This window comes from Camelus bactrianus, chromosome 5, assembly GCF_048773025.1.
Source record: "Camelus bactrianus isolate YW-2024 breed Bactrian camel chromosome 5, ASM4877302v1, whole genome shotgun sequence".
Classification (NCBI taxonomy): Eukaryota; Metazoa; Chordata; class Mammalia; order Artiodactyla; family Camelidae; genus Camelus; species Camelus bactrianus.
Genome location: NC_133543.1, coordinates 102,556,316 through 102,573,145, shown reverse-complemented (window position 1 = coordinate 102,573,145; position 16,830 = coordinate 102,556,316). Strand labels below are relative to the sequence as shown.

The following is a 16,830-nucleotide window of genomic DNA, read 5'->3' as shown; positions in this document are numbered from 1 at the left end:
AAAGACAGCTGATTCTGGGTGAGCCTGACCTAATCAGGTGAGTCTCATAAAAGTAGGCCTGGAAGTCAGAGAGACTTTCCTGCTGGCTTTGCAAAAGCAAGCTGCCACGTGTGAGAAGGCCTGGGAGGGCCCATGTGACAAGGAATGTGGGGGCCTCTAAGAGCTGATGGCCCCCAGCTGACAGCAGGAAAAGGGACCTCAGTCCTACAACCATAAGGATGAGAATACCACCAAGGACCACGTGAGCAGGCAACAGGCCCCTGAGCCCCAGAAAGGATGTAGCCTGGCTGGCACCTTGACTGCAGCCCTGGAAGGCCCTGAGTAGAGGACCCAGGAGGCCGTGCCCAGACTTCAGACCCACAGAAACTGTGGAAGGATAAATGTGTGTTGTTTTATGTCGCTCCGTCGGTGGGTATGTGTTTTGCAGCAACAGAGAACTGACAGGAGGAGGTGAGGTCTGAGATGACTCCCGCTCACGCAGCATGAGTGTCTCTGTGACCTGAGGGAGCCCGGCACCTGCAAGCTGACTTCCTCCCCAGTCTGTCTGTTTAGCCCCAACCCTCCTCTGGTCCAGCTCTGTTTAGAACCGGGGCAAAGATCCCTGAAGAGACCACTTATCTGAGCATGTAGTCCCTGCCTCCTGGTATGGCCTCTCCACCAGACTGGCAGGCCTCCAAAACCACATTGAGTCAGAGCCCAGCTACCCTGGTGGGCCTCCCTCCCTCCAGGAAAAGGCTCCCGTCACTGCCCACTCCTCCTGGTCCTCACGTCCACCCAGTATGTCTGTCATGTCCACAAGGACAAGCCTTGATCTGAGGGACCTGGGCTTGGGTTGACAAAGGAACCACACGAATGAACCAAGTCATAGGACAAACTCCTTATGAGGACTCGAGCCTGCCAACCTTGAAGACAGGTCAACCGCGGTCAGTCTTCACCCCAGATTAGCATTTGAAGGAGATAAATAATTCAATGCAGTTCAAATGCCTGTAACCGTCACCACAGGCAGCACCTACATCTCACAGGGTTCCTGTATGACTCATACGTGGAGAACAGGCTCTCATGACACAGGAAGTGGTAACAACCAGGCTTGCTTCTGGGACTCTGGCTAAAAGTCAACGGATACATGGAGCAACATTTAAAGTGGCACAAAGCCCATGCGGAGCCAACTTCATTAGCACAACTCTAGCATCAGCAGAGCAGCCCTGACAGGCGGGGATGCCTGAAAGAAAAACCACATGCAGTTCTGACAACACCATACACCCTAAAACACTGATGTTGCCAAGAGCACGGAACAGCGAGACACAGAGCATCACGGATAATGATCATTAAGAGAGCAACAGAGGAAACGTTTGATAAGATCAAGTCATTAAATGAACAAAAAAATCCAGAGTAGCTGTGGCCCACCATGGTGGCCTGCAGGCGCCAAGTTCATCCCCCCCCCCCATCTCGTGGGAGGCCCAGCCCTGCCCTCCGGTTGCCAACTGCTGGGGAGCAGTTCCGGGGCTCGGTGTGCCCCCGGCCAGGGCTCTGGTGTGCAGGACAAACCCATCTCGGACTGGCACTTTTGTAAAATATAAACTCACATGGTTGAGGTCACCACCGTGTCAGATTGTTTGAGTTTCCAAACGCATGCTTTCACCTTCCGCTCCTCACCTGCAGGGGACTGCAGCTTCCTGGCCGTCACCAGGCAGGCCGCCCCTCCAGGCCATGTGGCCTCAGTGCTGCAGAGACAGGCGGGGAGGGACTTTCAAAGTGCAGTTTAGGGCCCCAGCCTCAGCGGGTGCATACAAAGCAATCAGGGACCGTGTTCGAGTGACAAGGGCTACAGTAGGGGGAGAACACGTGCGGGGGCTGTGTCGGAGGAGAACGTAACCCATCCCGGGTGTCCTGAAGGCTTCCCGGAGGACAGAAGCCCTAAGCCAACCCCTGAAGAGCCCAGAGGAGGAAGCCAGAATGAGGGGCAGATGACGAGGGGGCGCAGTCCCGAGGGCCTGGGATCCGGAACCTCATACTGAAGGAACGTGGAACCGCTGAAGGGTGTTAGGGAGGAACACAGCGGGGTCTGTTTTAGAAACACGGCTCTGGCTGAAACGTGGGGAGCCAGGGCGGGGCGAGGGGAGACCCAGGAAGTGAGAGCTGCTTCTGAGTGAGGGAGCCTGGTAAGACAAGCGGGTGCAGAGGCAGGACACGTGCAAAGGGGGAGGCGCGAGGACGCTGCAGGGAGCATCAGGTGTCCGGAGAAGGAGGCTCCTGTGGTCCCAGGAGCCAGAGAACCTGGAGGAGAGCCCACCCACGTGGATTTGCTGACACCTCCGGCCTCAAAGGCCCCAGGTTTGGAGTTGGGGCATTTCTCCACCACGACCCCCTCCCCACCAAGCTCTCAACCCCGAGGGAGATGACAATGGCAAAGGGAAAGGAGGGACAAAAGTAGGCAGACTTATGGAATTTAAGATGCAGAAGAGCAACTGGCTAGGTTTGGGATCCAGGACCGCACATGCTCCCCATGGCCATCAGCCGTCCCCCTCCAGCTCCGACTGGAGGTCAAAGTTGGGGGGTCCTCCACTGGGCAATGAGCCCCAGGCCTGCTCCTGTGACCTCAGGGCAGCACTCCCTCCCCCCTGACCCCCCACAACTTGGTGTGGGGCCATGGTCTCCAGCTCTCTCCCCTCCCTACAGGAACCAAATGGAAAGGTGGCTGCAGGCCTGCAGCTCCACCCTTAGTCCACTGTCCTCTGCGGGAAGGGGGACCCTGGAAAAGGTGGGGCTCTGGACCCCAATCCTCGCTTCTCTGCCCAATACCACTCTGTTGAGTCACAAACTAAACCCTCCCATGGGGACGCCAAGTGCGCTGGCTGGGGCGGGAAGGTGGCTGTGCGGACAGCTGGGGGTGCTGGTGGGGGGGGGGTTGAGGGGGCTTGCTCCTCTGGCAGCAGCACCTGGGGCCTGTTACAGATGCAGGAGCTCAGGCCCCACCCCAGGCCCACCAAGTCAGAGCCCCTCGGGCGCCCCCGGGGGGTGCTGGTGCTCCCTCCGGCCGAAGACCTCTGCTTTCTGTTATCCCATCTCCGCTTCGGTATGTTTGACATGTTCCATAATAAATAGCAAACATTTCTGAAGGAAGGAAGGAAGGAAGGGCAGGGGGAGGGGAAGGAGACAGAGGTTGAGAGGAAGAGAGGGAAGGAAGGAAGGAAGGAGACGAAGGCACCCTGAAACCAAAACCACACTCACTGCTGCGAGAAGGTCCCCCTGGTTTTGTTGCTAAAAACCCTCGTCGCCCCCACCCCCACCATCCAGGCCCTCCTCAGCATTCTGGCCGCCATTCTGGCCGCCGCCTCCAGGACTAGGGAGGTGGGGAGGGAGGGGAGGGGGGGGCTGACCCAGCCAGGCCTCCTCTGATGAGGTCCAGGCTCCCTGACACACAGTCCCATCCCCCACACGGGGGACACAACCTCACCCTTCCTCCCGGATCCGATCTCAGAATCCCATAAACAGAGCTTTATAGACACTGGGCTTTAAAGTGAGGCGTCCTCTGACGGTGGGGATGGCTGGGAAGAGAAGATTGCTTTTGTCACCAAAGTTGCCTGGTAAAAGCCCTAAAAAGCTGAGCCCTTGACGCCGAAATTCCACTTTTACGTTTCATTTTACCAGAGACACATAAGACAGCACTCTGATGCCGAGGTGACACGTGCGGTCTGAGAGATGCTAAAAACACACGAGGAAGCCCCAGTCTGAGACCCGGGCCTCCTAAACAAGTGGTTAAACACGGCCGAGTGACCCAGCCGGGGTCTGGGACCCCCGCCCTACAGCGCCCCGCAGGGTCCAGGCACAGAGGCCGTCGGCCAGGGGACCCAGCCACCGGGGCACACAGGCTGGCTGGGGAGACAGACAACCAGAACGACACTTCTCTCTCTGAAATGCCTCTCCGGGCAGCACAGACTCGGGCCCGGCTGGAGAAGGGCCGGAGGGCCGCGTGAAGAAGAAAAAGGCGGCAGTTTTTCTTCAGTGATGGGCCTCAGCGCTAAGCCAGAAACTCGGCCAGCTCTAGGTCCAGACCAGACACAGAGCAGACGTGGATTCTACCTGACAGGGACACAAAAGTCAGCGGGAGAAACAGTCAGCTGCACGTCTGTTCTTCCAGTGACCCGGACAGGCCTCCCGCTCGGAGGACCAGAAATTCCAAGTGGTAACGAAACAGTCACCCAAAGACAAAGGATGCTCCTTTCCTCGGGGTCAGGGAACTCAGGGACAGCCCAGCCTGGCCCGGGGACAGTGCAGAACGGGAAAGAAGTTATTTACCAGGACGGGGGTTGGGGGAGAGCCCTGGGCAGAGGCCTGCCCTGTCCCCACACAGCTTCCTTCCTCCCTGGACCTGCCTGCAGTGGAGGTTTCCTAAACAGTGGGAGATGCCACCCAAGCGGGGTGCAGCTGCACGCCCCCCCCAGGACCCTGAACCCCAATCCCAGCGAGGCTGGAGTCTTGGGCGTCTAATGGCATTTGTATCCTTTAGTCGCTTCTACCTGTTTGACCTCCCATCGCCATCTTCAAAAACAGAAACATGCTAAACATCGGTGCAGCAGAAGTCCTGACGGCTTGGAGGGGACAGAGATGCTGCAGGAGGTAGCCTCAGGAGTTTTCTAGCTTCCCACCTCCAGCAAAAACAAAAGAAAAAAAAAAGGGTTTTCTAAAAAAGCCCCACACGACTTCTGGAGTCCCGACTCTGTACCTCTCCTGAGCTTCGAAGCCTTCCTGGGATTCAAGCGTTGTGTGGAATTCCACATCCCAAGACCTCTCATCCGGCAGTCACAGAGCAAGTTCTGACTCTGCTCTGAAACCCTGGGGGGCTCCGGAACTCTACACGGAAGCTGAGAGGGGGTCAGGCGCTCCATGTCCAGGGCGACTCTGGAGAAACGGCCTGGGATGCTCTCATCACTCTCTCCGCCTCAGCTGAGAAAGCCCTGGGGTCTGGAAAGGCACCGATAGGAGAGAGGGGGGCTGTACTCTCTGTGTTGTTCCACTTTCAGCAGACGTGCGGCCAAAGCGAGCGCAGCGATTTTTTATGTTACGAAAAATACTCTGAAAATGACTCCTTTAATTACGCCGCAGATTTTTTTCTCTTATGACAATTATGATATTTTACGTTTTCTTACAGTAATTCAATCCTTCCCTTTTCCTTATATTTTCCTAAAGTAGCCTAAAATTATTTTCAGGTATAAGATTGCTTTGAAAATAAAGTTCACTTGTGTGCATGTAATAGGAGCTCCATGCAGCTGAAGTCCACAGTGTGACCAGGAACCAGTTTTGTTTAGAAGCAAGAGGGGCCTCTGTCCACGTGTGACTGTTCCCGGAACGAGGAAGGAACACAGCTCCTGAAGGGCAAGCTGAAGGCTCAGGTTCACTGGAGAACACACACAGAGCCGTGCTAAAGTGACTTACAACCCGCCGCGCGCTTCCAGGCTGGTGCAGACGGTACAGAGTAACGGCGGGGCTGTGGCACGGAATCCTCCTCCTGAGTGGCCATCATTTCCTTTTTTTATTGAAGTAGAGTTGATTTACAATACTGTGTCAGTTTCAGGTGAACAGCAAAGTAATTTGGTTATTTTTTTCAGATTATATTCTATTATAGTTTATCATAAGCTATTGAATGTAATTCCCTGTGCTATACCGCAGGTCCTTGTTGTTTATCCATTTTATGTACAATAGTTTGTGTCTATTAATCCCAAACTTCTCATTTGTCCTTCCCTCCCCTCTTTCCCCTTTGGTAACCATAGTCTGTCTGGGTCTGTTCCTGTTTTGTATGTAGATTCATTTGTATTACTTTCAGATGCCACATATAAGTGGTATTACACAGTATTTGTCTTTCTCTGACTTACTTCACTAAGGATGTCGTTCTCTAGGTCCATCCAGTTGCTACAAGTACCAGTATTTCATTCTCTTTTTTGTCTGAGTAATATATACATACACACCACAACTCCTTTGTCCGGTCATCTCCTGACATTTAGGCTGCTTCCATGCCTTGGCTATTGTACACAGTGCTGTTGTGAACATCGGGGTGCATGTATCTTTCTGAATTAGAGTTTTTGTCTTTTCTGGATATATATCCAGGACTGGGATTGCTGGATCGCATGGTAACTCTATTTTTAGTTTTTAAAGGAACCTCCATATTGTTTTCCATAGTGGCTGCACCAACTTACATTCCCACCAACAGTGTCTGAGGGTTCCCTTCTCTCCACACCCTCTCCAGCACTTAATATTTGCAGACTTTTAAACGATGGCCCTTCTGACCGGTGTGAGGTGACACCTCGCTGTGTTTTTGATTTGCATTTCTCTAATTAGCAACGCTGAACATCTTTTCGTATGCCTGTTGGCCATCAGCATGTCTTCTTTGGAAAAAATGTCTATTTAGGTCTTCTGCCCATTTTTTGATTGGGTTGTTTGGGTTTTTGTTGTTGTTATTAAGTTGTATGAACTGTTTGTATACTTTGGAAATTAAGCCTTTGTCAGTAGCACCATTTTGCAAATATTTTCTCCCATTCCGTAGGTTGTCTTTTCGTTTTGTTTATGGTTTCCTTTACTGTGCAAAAGTTTTTACTTTTAATTAGGTTCTATTTGTTTATTTTTGCTTTGGTTTCTCTTGCCTTGGGAGATTGATCTAAGAAAATACTGCTATGATTTACGTCAGGGACTGTTTTACCTGTGTTCTCTTCTAGGAGTTTTAAGGTGTCATGTCTTACATTTAGGTCTTAAAACGACTTTGAGTTTATTTTTGTGTGTGGTGTGAGAGTGTTCTAACTTCACTGATTTACATGTGGCCGTCCAGTTTTCCCAACACCACTTGCTGAAGAGCCTGTCTTTTCTCCATTGTGTATTCTTGTCTGCTTTGTTGTAGATTAATTAACCATAGGTGCATGGGTTTATTTCTGGACTCTCTATTCTGTTCCATTGATCTATGCATCTGTTTTTGTGCCAATACCATTGCTGTTTTCATTATTGTAGCTCTGTAGTATTATCTGAAGTCTAAGAGGGTAATGTCTCCAGTTTTGTTCTTTTTCCTTAGGAGTACTTTGGCAGCTCTGGGCCTTCCGTGGCTCCACATACATTTTAGAATTATTTGTTCTATTTCTGTGAGTGTTTTGTCATGGGTATTTTGATAGGGGTTGCATTACATCTGTAGCTTGCTTTGGGTCGTATGGCCATTTAAACAATATTAATTCTTCTAATCCAAGAGCATGGGATAGTCTTCCATTTCTGTGAATCATCTGCAGTTTTTTTAATCAGTATTTTATAGTTTTCGGCATAGAGGTCTTTCACTTCCTTGGTTAAGTTTATTCCTAGGTGTTTTATTCTTTTTGACACAATTTTAAACAGGATTTTTTTTTCACTTTCTCTTCCTGGTAGTTCATAATTAGTGTAAAGAAATGCAAAAGATTTCTGTACAATAATCTTACATCCTGCTACCCTGCTGAATTCATTTATTAGTTCTGATAGTTTTTGTGTGCAGACTTCAGGGCTGGCTCTCTATATAGAATATTCTCTCATCTACAAATAGTGACAGTTTTACCTCTTCCCTTCCCATGTGAACACCTGGGATTTCTTTTTCTTGTCTGATTGTCATGAGCAGGACATCCAAAACTAAGCTGAACAGAAGTGGTGAGAGTGGGCATCCTCGTCTTGTTCCTGAACCTCGTGGGAAGCTTTCAGTTTTCCACTACTGAGTGTGACGCTGGCTGCGGGTTTGTCATAAATGGCTTTTATTATGTTGAGATATGTTCCCTCTATAACCACTTCGGTGAGAGTTTTTATCATGAATGGATGTTGGATTCTGTCAGATGCTTTTCCTGCGTCTATTGAGATGATCATGTTTCTGTCCTTTATCTGCAGGTGTGGTGGATCACATGGATTGATCTGCTTATGCTGAACCAACCTTACGACCCTGGGGTGAGTCCAACTTGATCACGTGTGTGTTCCTTTTTATGTATTGCTGGATTTGGTTTGCTAATATTCTGCTGAAGATTTCTGCATCTATATTCATCAAAGATATTGGCCTGTAATTTTCTTTTTTTGTAGTGTCTTTGGTTTTGGTATCAGGGTGGTGGTGGCTTCACAGAATGAATTTGGAAGTATTCCCTCCTCTTCAATTTTCTGGAATAGTTTGAGAAGGAGATGTCTAAGTTCTTCCCTGTATGTCTGTTAGAATTCCCGAGCGAAGCTGTCTGGTCCCGGGCTTCTGTTTCCAGGCAGTTGTTACTCAGTACAAATTCCATTTCACTTCTACCGATCAGTCTGTTCAAATTGTCTGTTTCTTCTTGACTCAGTTTTGGCAGGCTGTATGTTTCTAGAAACGTGTCCATTTCTTCCAGGTTGTCCACTTTGTTGGCATACAACTGTTCACAGTATTTTTTTTTTTTTGTATTCCTAGGGTATCAATTACTATTTCTCCTCTTTCATTTCTTATTTTGTTCATTTGGATCCTCCCTCTTTTCTTCTTGGTGAACTGGGCTAGAGGTTTGTTGATTTTGTTTACCTTGGTTTTATTGATCTTTTCTATTTTGTAATCTCTGATTTATTTCCTCTATAATCTTTATCATTTTGCTGAGTTGACTTTGCTACAGGAAGTGGAAACAGCCACCAACTTTTATTTTCTATGTAAACCCCCAACCCCTCACATGCAGGAGATTCTAAAAATAGCTTGCTATTCAAAGCAACCAAGTAGACCGGGCAAGGCGGGACCGGAGAGAAGCCTACCAGCCGGCAGCTCAGAAACGGTGGCCATCCTGTCCTCGGTACCAAGTGCGTCCACCCCCCCCCCCCCCGGTCCACGCGCTGCCGTGTGGCTTTACTCCCATCTTGAAATCTCATCTTTCCAAACCCTCACTCAGGCAATCGCAGTAAGTTCCCCCATGAGAGGACTGCTCTTACAGCCGTGACTGCAGTCGTGATGGCTATGGAGGGGAAGGCACTCTGGGGTGACAGCTGCCAATGGAGGGGAGAGTGCCAACTCCCGAGAGGGCATTTTGGAAATGCTGGGGGAGGGGTTGGGAAGTCATAGTGACTGGAGCAGGGGACTAATGGCATTTAGGGGGCAGGGCACGGCATGACAACCATCCTGCACTCGGACGATGAGGAACTTTCCCACTGGCTGCTCAGGCAGATAGAAAAACCACACTATAACTTTCAGATCTACAAACTGATTCCAACTCACATACAAATCCAAATACGTTCTGAGTAGTTTTAACACACACCGAATATGCCAGGAACGCCATCAGCGTGGAAATCAAGGGAAGGGTACACATGGCTTTGCTCAGAACCTTCCCAGGACTTAGTCACAACACTCATATTCTGTTACTGCAACTTACTTTCATTTTACTTCTTTTTACTGTTGCAGTTAAAACATTATATTGACTTGAAATTATGTGGGAAGGTAGATTTTACCACCTAGGAATGGCATTTCAGGTTAGTAATAAGGATGTTAAAAACTAGCTATAAAAAAGGGGCCGGCTCTGACGGGGCTGTGAGCCACAGCTTTAAAACTTGGGGGTGGGATGGCCGCACAGCCATGGTTTTTTTTTGGAGGGGGAATTAGTTTGGTTATTCATTTATTTACTTTCTAGTGGTGGTACCGAGGACTGAACCCACGACCTCGTGCCTGCTAAGCACACGCTCTACCATTGAGCTACGCCCTCCCCACCCCCACGGCCATGTATATTGAAACAGCCCAGCCACAGGTTCAGGACACAGGTCAGCGCTTAAGCCACAAAATAAACCAGACACAGTTTATCAATTTTACCTGACGATTTGAAGGCCGTAAGGTTAAGGACTAAAGTTTAACTGGTCATTTAAAACACTATGTTTCCATTAAAATCAACTGAGACGAGTTACAGAGCAGACCACAGAGTTACCACGGAATTTTATGACACAGCAGCAGCCTCTGCAGGGCGCTGAGCCTCCCAGACGGACACTGTCCAGAAAGGGGTCTCAGGACCAAGCCACCAGCGCGGACTATGTGAACTCGGGCAAATTACACCACTTCTGAACATCAGCCCTCGTTACAGGGGGTGAGGGAACCCGTGATGCAATCTCTGGGCGCTTCCCGTGTCTCTGAAATGCTCAGTCTCTACAGGGCGGTGAATTATTTATTCCACCAAGACTGTCCACGGAGTTCTCCTTCCTCATTCTGCTACTGGAACTGTCCTGACTTTGCTGCTCAGAGTAACACACCAAAATAACAAACATTAATCAGGAACAAAATTATTCACATTACTTTATCGAGAACAGACAAAAAGCATTCACCAATTCAAACTTCACAACACAATCTTCGGCTTAGCAAACACCCACACTCAAGCTGGTGAAAAAAAGTGTACAGTGTCTTCCATGCAAATAACAACCGCTTCTTGTTAATACATTTAGAATTGTTTTCTGAGATGAGTGTTCGCACTTCCTTTGATAGCCTCACTATGCTGCATGACAAGCAAGGGCACGAGAGTCACAAATAACCCTGTGTGTGACTGCCAGGTGACAGGAGAGAGCAGCATGGCCTCACCTGTGCAGTGCTCCAGATGACACGTTCCCTCCAGCCAACGCATCCGGGCTCCACGCCCTTCACTTCACCTGCTCTGCGTCCCTGCAAACCCCACACCTTTAAGGTGACACAAAACACTGACACTGCTCCGTCTCAAAATCAGGCTGGACGTTGCAGCAGCATCAGGCTTTGCCATGTGAGCAGCACACAAGTACTGACAGCCTTTCCCTCTGTTCAGGTGATAGTCCTGCAACTGGCGAGGAAAGAGCCAGAAGCCGTCACTTCCATCCTCAACGAGCTTGTCTGCTTGGCCGGGGAGGGCTGAGGCTGGTACCCAGCAGCTCCCGGTGTGGGATGACACGGGTCACAGCTAAAAGTTGGCACAGTGGGAAAACCAGAAAAATAATTTCTGCAGCTCTGTCATTTCTACCTTTCTTTATTTAGCCAAATACATTCCATTGAGTGTTCTTTTGTCTAAAAAACTACCAGAAATAGAAATGAAACATGAGATAAAGCAGAGACTTCTCAGTACGCACTCAGGAGCAAAAACCTGTGTCCTAAGAGGCTGCCTTTGTAAAAAGAAATCCATCAGATCAGATACTGGGGTTGGGACACCCGGGGCTGCAGAGAGGCTGACAACAGCGAGGATGCGTGCTCATGGCCGGCCCGAGCCTGCTGAGCACTGTATACAGTGGAGACAGTTATTAGCGCCAGTTCTGAACCAGCAGGCCTGGGTCTGAACAGCCCTGCTGCCTGCTGGCTGCGTGGACTTGGGAAAGTCCCCAGAACTTTCGGAGCCCCTTTCCTCTCTATCTGTAAGTGGAAATGATCAAACCACCTCATGAGGTCTTGCGAGGGCAGACTTCTACAGAAACACACAACAGGGCTGACACAGCCGGGGTCTGGGAAACGCTGCCTACGTTTGCTACCTACACAATGTCTTCAATCACAGCCACGGACCCAGCAGAGAGAGTTCAGCTCAGAGGAAGTTTAAAAGCAGCACAAGAAGACAAGCATGCCGAGGCCCCAGCAGGGCCAGGCGCCCTGGGGAGATGTCAGGGCAGGCAGGTGGAGACTCCCAACCTACCCCCAAAGCCCACCCTGTTTCTCTTCCCCCAGGAAGATTACACACCCACTGGCCACAGATAATAATAGACATGAGGCTCAGAAGTGAGGTCGCTCTGATAAGCTCTAAACACAAACATACAAACAAAACATCTTAGTTTAAATTTAAGGCAAATCTTCCTCAGAGTAATTTAAAGTACTTCAGATTCCACACAAGACTACTACAAGGCTTTCAAGCTGTCTAGTTGCAGTGCTAAGTAGAAAAGCACGTGACGCTCTGGCCCCTCCCCCAATGAATAAATGAGTCTCAGAAGGGGGATCTGAGCAGTGGTCTGCAACCAAACACGGCAGCTCTGAGTCACTACAGCTCAGATGTGGCCAAACAGTGCTTTGTTTAACCTACAAGGAAGAAATCAAGTTACTTCAACTAGATAGTCTGAATAATCAGAGTTCTGATAAATCCATTCCATGAAAGCCAGCTGCTTTAAAACACACACACACACACACACACACACACACACCCGAGTGAAATTTGGGTGGCCCAGAGTAAAAGCAGTTAAGGTAATAAAAATTCCTCTTTTCCCCGCCCTGTGCCTAACACATAAGTGAGAGGTAACAGGCTTACTGTGATAACAGGTTAGTAACTCGAATCTTCTGGCCCATGGGGCTCCAAGATTAAAACTTTTAAACATGATCAGATATTTTGGAAACGCGCTGGCATATGAGTAACTAGTCACAAACAATTCCTGTGCTGAGTCACACGGCCTGATCCTTCAGGGATAAGAATTTCCTCTTGAACATTGCCTTTTGAGGAGCAAACACATCATACCAACATGTAGCCTCATAATTCTGGAGAAACTAGATAAAGACCCCACTCTAATCAGGTAATACTCCAATCAGCTTCGCCTGAAAACACTTTAGCGGTTATAAATAACTTGGCTTCCTGTGCTCAGGGTAAGAGGCAGTTTAGACTGCAGGGTTGAAAAAAAGTTGCCAAGGAGGCTTCCGCTCTGCTGATACTAGCTCAGGCTGAACAGAAACTAACTCTTCAAGAAAAAGGAAAACTTAGCCTCCATCTTTGCCCTAGTGGGACATGCTTACTACTGTAAGAATAGACCTACCTTACTGTGTTTATGTTTTACCTGCTTGGAGAAATGATCCACCTAAAACAAACCATGACTCAATGCTCAGAATCTCAGACTGGGCCCCAGCAGGGCCGGCCACCTCGGCATGCGTTTACCTCCCCCATTCGTCCCTGCTCCCGCTCAGCTGGACATGGGGACCTTGGCACAGGCACCTACAGTAAAATGAGACTTGGGGGGGTCCTCGGTCTATGCTGACAGCCTCTCTCAGAACGGGCTGGCAGTTTGTAAGGGCTCAGTGCTCCTCAGTATGTGGAAAGCGACCCGAAGAGAGGTGACACAACCCACCCCAAACGTGGGGAAGTTACAAACGTTACAGTAACGAACAGTTTCTACACTGTCTTCGGGTGAGGAGCCTGGACTTCCTGCTCAGATCCTGCTTTTTTCTTTGCTTGGTGAGGTGGACCTTGCAAATCCATCTCCTGCCTACCCCAGCTCTCGTCTCACACCCCTGTGGCCCCAGCCCTCCTCCTCCACCGGAGACCCCGGTTCCCAGGACACAGGGTCACATAACATAGCACAAAGCGGCACAAACCAGCCTGAAATGCCCAGTACTCTCCAGCTGGAGCACTGCATGGCCCTGGGTGGCTGTGGGTGTCCCCCTCTAACACACCCCACTCAACCCCCCACCCCCACTCCACGGGTCATTTCCTTTTCAACCATGAATCTCGTAAAATAGGGACTGTATTTTACTTCTGTTCCCCATGTCCTGCTCTAAAAAGGTTTTTGCAGCTATTTACTGAAAACCAACGGAACAAAAAGCTTCTACAAGTTCACAACTTACTACCAAAAACCTCTGGGAACAAATGTGTTTCAGAATTCAAAATTTTTGGATTCTAGAAGGGTAACAGGATGCATATACCATATATTCTGTAACCCAGAGTAATAATAGCCCTTAATCTTACGTGCAATTAACAGGGCTGCAGAGAAATGTACAAATATTCACACTAAGAGGAATAAAGACTGAAAACAGCCTCCCATCAGCCAGGGTGGAATTCACTGCCAAATGAATTCTGCCATAAACTTACAAAAAAGACAAACAACTTTTGGTTTTCAGAGCCCACTGGATCCTAGAACTGGGGCAGGAGACGGAAGGCACCTTCTCCATCGGAAGCTGTTCCAGACTTCCCCGTCATCTACGCTGGGCGGCATCTCCCTAAAGCACGCATCTCAACCAGATCTGACCCCGGGTTAAGTTAAGGGTTATCGGGACCCTGCAGCCAGAGCCTCGGCGTCTCAGTGTAACAGGTGTCAGTTCTACTCACCCTGATGGCCTGTCCCTCCCTTCCTCACATCCTTGTTCTCCGTGTTCAGTCTTCTCTTCTTCAAGGATTCCTTGCCCAGCAGCTCATTCCTCTGAGCTTGAAGCTTACCCGGGATTAACATCACCCTGTTCTTGCCATCTATGGTTTGCCTAGGCAGCTCCTCGGGAACGCAAACACCAGCATCTCTCAGCAGCGCTCCCATCCTTCCTTCTTCCAAGGGCCCTTCCCTGACAGTGATCCAAGGCTCTCTCTGTAGGTCCCCAGGCCCCAGGAAACCAATGAGGCTAAGGGGTAAGAACCAGCCCCAAAGGTCTGGTCCAGGGCTGGAACTTTAAGTGCGGTCAGAGGGGAAGCACGAACATGGACATTAAAAAATTCACCTGGCAGTCCTCAGCAAGGAATGTAATTTTCAAGTGTGTATTCATCAGAATCTGTTTCTATACCTCTCCCTGGCATTTAGCAGGAAGCTCCCCAGGGTCAAGGCAGTTTCAGTCATCTCGAACCTTCCAGAAACACTCAGCAGACAATTAGTTCCTACCTGGGGAAGGAGCGATTATTTGGGGTTCTCACTTTTTATCAAAGTTCCACAGAGGCCCAATAAAGTGGAAATCTGGGGTCCCTCTCTGTACTACTAACTGAATAACGTGTTTCTTTTCCAAAGTGCGCCCTTTCACCTTTAAACACACCCATTCATAATCAACCAGAAACCTTCCCCACCTCACCCCCTGCCTGATTTTAATGACAAACTACCCCCGACCCATGGTCTCAATACTGCTAGACCTCACAGACGGAGGATCCCGTCCAGAAGGGAGATCCCATGAGATCAGCCAAAGTGGATTTCGGGACTGAGGTCGTTGAGGGAGCTGGAGAAATCCGGTCCAGCCTATTGGTTCTAAGGTCCAGAGCAGATAAATGCTCCAAACCACCCAGCCACTGGCGCCAGCCTCAGGGTAAGGGCACCGCCCCTGGGCGCCCATCTCTAGATGCTGTATTTTGTAAAACATCAAACCAGCAGCTCTGAGTGAAACCCTAGCCCACGCGCAGATCTGCGGCCGAGTCACCCAGCTGGGGAGAGCCTGTCAAAAGGCCGCCACGGGCAGGCAGAGGAGACCAGGCTAAGCTCCGTTCCGTCCTGGTGAGGGGCGTTGTCCAGTAAAATGTGCTTTCCGGGGCACAAGGGGGGACAGAGCAAATGGAGCCGCGAACTGAACACAGGGCAGGAGCCCCCACCGCACATTCCCGCTTGCGGACGTTCGTTTAAGGGGGTCCCCGGTCAGGCGGAGCCCACTCCACACCTCACCAGGCAGCGACGACTGCAGCGGAAGGTGCCGACTGCCCTTGGCCCTAGAACATCAGCACGGACCAAACGTTCGCAATCAGAACCAAAAGTTTCGAAAATATGTTTTCCTCTTACCAGTCTCTGAGCCTCTGGGCTCAGACAGTCTATTTCCTTGTTCTGCGTGGCCGCCGGGTTGGTCATCCTGCCCGGCTACAAGTCCACCTTCTCACAGAGCCGGGAAGACACTCAGGGAACGCCGGGCTCCTGGGGTTCGCCGGCGGGCAGGCTCTCAGCGCAGCCGCATGCCGAGAACGGCGGGATCACCGTCCCGGAGATAAATCCGCGCGTCGGGACGGGAACCTCGCCCTTCCCGAGACGGAGGCGCGCCACCGCGGTTCCCGGGCTTGGGCGCGGCCGTAGGGGCGGGCGCAGGTGGCCGGAGCCGGCCCTGCGGGGGGTGGGGACGCCCGGGAGAAGGGGGATTGGGGCCGCCCTCTCAGCGCGCCCCGCCCCGAGGGTCCCGTCCTGTCCCCGACTAGCTCCACCCACGCAGGCCCCACCCCGCCCCGCCCCGCGCTCCACCCTCCCACCCCGCCTGCGCTCCACCCCGCGGGGCCCGCCTCCGCCCCCTGCCGGTTTTCCACGCACTTGGATCCGGCACGGTTCCCAGCCCGCGCTCCACCGCCCACCCCGCCCGCTCTGTCCCTAGGGAGCGACCCTCCCCGCGCCCCAGCTACGCGGTTATCAATCACCACCCAGCCCCCTCCTGCCCCACCCGAAAGGCGGTTGGGGAAAAAAAAAAAAAAAAAAAGACACCAGCTGGCCCCGCCCCGGCCGCCCACCCACCGGCAGAGGGAGGGAAGAGTTGAGAGGCCTCGGAAGAGCGGGGGGTGGGGTGGGGTGGAGAGGTGGGAGAGGGCCCGCGCGTGGCAGGGGTCCTCTTGCAGAGGGGCCTGGGAGGGGGAGGGTTCTGCGCAGGGGGTGTTCTCTGGTGGGGGAGCCAACGCCGGCGGGTCGGACTGCTAGCTAGACCCCGCGCCCTCGTGCCGTCGGTGCTGGGCTCCCGCCCCGCGGTGTCCTCCGAACTCAGGCCAGACTGAACTTCTAGGGACGGGACAACCTCTGCCTGAGCACCGCAGCATCTGCTGGTCGGGGTAACCCGTTTACGCGTGACACCGAGAAAGGGCGGGCTTCCTGGACGACGAAGGTGCGCGGCCCTCGGGAGTGGGAACAAGCATCCCAGGGTCGGGTGCGCGCCCCGCCCGCCTCGCCCGCCTCCCGTCAGCAAGCCGGTCGCAAAAGAACGCGGATGCCAGTCGGAGCAGATCCGGTATCTCTTAGTCCGTAGGGCTGCACCGTCCCGGGTCCGGTGAAAGGACTTGCGAGGCAGGGGCCCGGCGCCGCGCGGAGAGGGCGCGGAGAGGGCGCGGAGAAGGCTGTCCCTGCGCCGGGACAGAGCCTCGCTGCCCAGCACGCACCTCCTCCAGCCGCAGAACACGCCTCGCTCTTTCTTTAAAAGCCCTACGTGCAAAGCAACCAAACATTTCCTGACCTCGCCAGGCT

At 51.5% G+C, this 16,830-nt stretch overlaps 1 protein-coding gene across 50 annotated transcripts in view; it reads right to left on the bottom strand.

Annotated features, from left to right (window-relative positions):
* The window catches only part of LRRFIP1 (LRR binding FLII interacting protein 1), a 142,989-nt gene that overhangs the window by 67,507 nt on the left and 58,652 nt on the right, over nucleotides 1-16,830 (bottom strand). The window contains exon 1 of one of the 50 annotated variants that reach the window (XM_074364558.1): nucleotides 15,403-15,690. The exons of 41 other annotated variants lie outside the window; for them this stretch is intronic. In XM_074364558.1, the coding sequence (XP_074220659.1) occupies nucleotides 15,403-15,468 (66 nt within the window). In that variant the 5' untranslated portion in view covers nucleotides 15,469-15,690. Of the gene's footprint in view, nucleotides 1-13,988; nucleotides 14,138-15,402; nucleotides 15,691-16,830 lie in introns of those variants that run through there. 8 more of the 50 variants (XM_074364569.1, XM_074364592.1, XM_010948135.3 and 5 more) reach the window with 8 other exon arrangements.